Below are 2,739 nucleotides of genomic sequence, written 5' to 3'. Positions count from 1 at the left end.
AATTAAATATTTAAATATTTTTTTTTATAATTAATAATAAAATTATTTATTTACTAATTTAATTACTTTACTAATATAAACTATAAAACTACTTTAAAGTTTATCCCTTAGGAAAAACATTATCTATATTAATATATAAATACTGGTTTATTATAAAAGATAAAATATTATGATTATATTATGTATCTATATTCTCGAATAGTCTTTTTATATACAAAGTTCATTTCCATCAGCCATGATTATCTTAGATGATTTAAAGGTAGCTCGCTAATTTCCTTGTCCTAAGCGACAATTCAACATTGTTCATTCATGACCCGCACAAAGGGCCTGAGCAGCAGCAACGATTTGGTCTGTCATACATATATCAGTACTTGTATCTTATAAACTGAGACAATACCTACCATGGTTTGCGTCAGGGCCACAGCCTTGGGAACTGATGACACAAGGAATAGCATCATTTTCAATATCATCAAAGTGTGGGCAGGCACAGTCGACGTCTGTTGGACCACAACCAGTAACCTTGACTACTGACTGTTCGATGCAATTGACTGCACAAGACGGAATATTGCCTAGTTGGCCGAGAACTGTGGAGATGAGGGTGATAAAGGTGATAGAGAATTTCATTTTGAAAGGTGAGTATGGATGTCAAACAATAGTTGGTACTGTAACGTGGAACAATTGTCAACCTGTACTTATTTGAAGTCAAAGTTAGTTGACAGAAATGTGAAAGGATTTAATTAGCTTTATATATTGAAGCAATGTTGCCTCTACCCTGGCCATTGGGACTAATTCTTCCTTTCAACAAGCAGGGGCAATCGCCGGGGTGTATTACCAGGGTAAATTAATCATCTTCACGCAGTTATCTCACCGACAACATGAGTCTGTTGTTTGTTAATTGTGCCTGAGAATGACAGTCCCCGATAATTGAAACACTTTGATCCATGCAACTCGGCCTTCTAATGAGTTTGAGCATTTGCGGTCAGTCCGTATTCGGGGTTAAATTACCAACGAATGTATTATTGATGAGACGTTACAAAAATCCCAGAAGCGGATATAGCGGTAAGATTTAATGATTCATCTTTCATCTTCTTCAACGGGTGAAAGAATTAAATCTATCTTCAATTAGTATCAATGACTCCCTGTGACTCAACATACTAGAGTGCATGCAAGGAAGGTTTAGCAATTGGCAAGCACTATACAGTTATCGACATTTCATAATAGTCAGTAAATGTTTTATATTACACCAAAAGAGTTATGAAAGTCGGGATATATTGACAATAATTCGGTAAAGCTTCCCAGAGTGGTGGTGGCGCAGTGTCTCATGTCTGTTAAAACGTGTAGTTGTAGTGTCGTAACTGTGCAAGCCTGTCTCAGATCCTGACTCAGATAGCAAAATCCATATCAATTCTTGTTATTACGTTGGATAGACATCCGTCTGCTAACAACGAAGCGCTATAGAAGCGGTCAACTAGTCAGCGCAGAACACAATCGGAGATCCCTGGGGTGCGCGGGGTGCCAAATATATCGAATAGATCCCAGCGAGAAGCAGGGGTAGAGGCTGGAGGGTATCCTAGGAGAGAAAACACATAGAGTCGTGCATTTACCGCCAAAAAGATAGGTAAAGTCATATCTTAAAATATGCAGACAAGCTATACGGAGTACCTTGTATTCGCCACGAGGCATCCTTTAGATGAAGCTAATCATGTGCAACGCTTTACACAATACGAGCAGAAGCAACGTCAGAATCAGTGGTGAATTGTGGACGCGACGGGGTTGCTTGAGGTATGTGGCGCTGGAGTACTCCACACAATCTGCCGAATATAAAATTGGTCCAGACCAGATGCTGCATATATGAAGTAAGCACTAGAGAGTAGCATAAGCACGACGCTGCGTCTGATCAATAGCGTTGATGTTGCCCGTTGTGTCCAATAGTTACACCCAGTTTCTATTATTTAGAAGCTTAGGTGCTTTGCCGCTAATTTTGTTTATACTTGCACGAGGTCAGTAGAGCTACTCGTACTAATGACCAGGCCCATGGCCTGCAAATAGTCTCGGTCATCGCCGCACACTTGGATCGCTAGTTGTCTGGGCGCTTCTCGCAAATGTGTAGGACGCAGCAAAGAGTTAGTTGGCATCATCTAGATCTCTGGTTCTATGGAAGAGCAATGTGACATGATCAAGGAACTGGGAGGCACATTCTACTGAGATCCGAAAGACTGTCGACACTTAGACCTCGCAAAGCATTGTCCATTTTGAAATGGTACCAGTATGGCTACTTGGTTATTCATTTAATCCTATTATGCAAATCCTCTCGATCCTTTCGACTATTGCCAATAATTTGTCCTCTTGCTGTGTCTTTGCTGTCAGCTGAAGGCTGATGGACAATCCATGCGTATCATTAGGGTCATAATGCTTCTGGGCTAGGGTTTCTATGGTGCTTAGTGGTATATGGCCTACTAGTCTCTTGTCAAGCTCCCTGTCCGCTTATAAACCTAATGGGAATGAGGCTCTTAAGTCCAGGACGATGAAACCATTTATAGCTCATCGTCTTAGGTTCGCCGCTCTTCGGTGCAATATAAGCTGTCGTCGGCCCAAGGATGGCATCGATACCAGCTTCCACCATACGGGTTAGATGTTTCACTTGCAAAAGAGTACGTTCTTTCTGCAGCTGCCAGAGGGCATAGACATTCATATCCGTGGCCTGCTCATAGTCACCAAGTTCCGGACGACATGGCTCGC

The 2,739-nt window shown here is 41.3% G+C and overlaps 1 protein-coding gene across 1 annotated transcript; it reads right to left on the bottom strand.

Annotated features, from left to right (window-relative positions):
• Nucleotides 1-303: 303 nt before the first annotated feature.
• V8C40DRAFT_271850 (CFEM domain-containing protein) lies at nucleotides 304-624 on the bottom strand (the record flags this gene model as incomplete). Its single annotated transcript, XM_083220301.1, has 2 exons — nucleotides 304-350; nucleotides 402-624. 2 exons carry the CDS (start codon nucleotides 622-624, stop codon nucleotides 304-306), a joined length of 270 nt encoding a protein of 89 aa, XP_083066784.1.
• Nucleotides 625-2,739: the final 2,115 nt, after the last annotated feature.

Source organism: Trichoderma camerunense (assembly GCF_050948025.1).
Source record: "Trichoderma camerunense strain CBS 138272 chromosome Unknown V8C40scaffold_82, whole genome shotgun sequence".
Lineage (NCBI taxonomy): Eukaryota > Fungi > Ascomycota > Sordariomycetes > Hypocreales > Hypocreaceae > Trichoderma > Trichoderma camerunense.
Note: the sequence above shows the minus strand (reverse complement) of the source record. Positions and strands in the feature narration are given on the sequence as shown.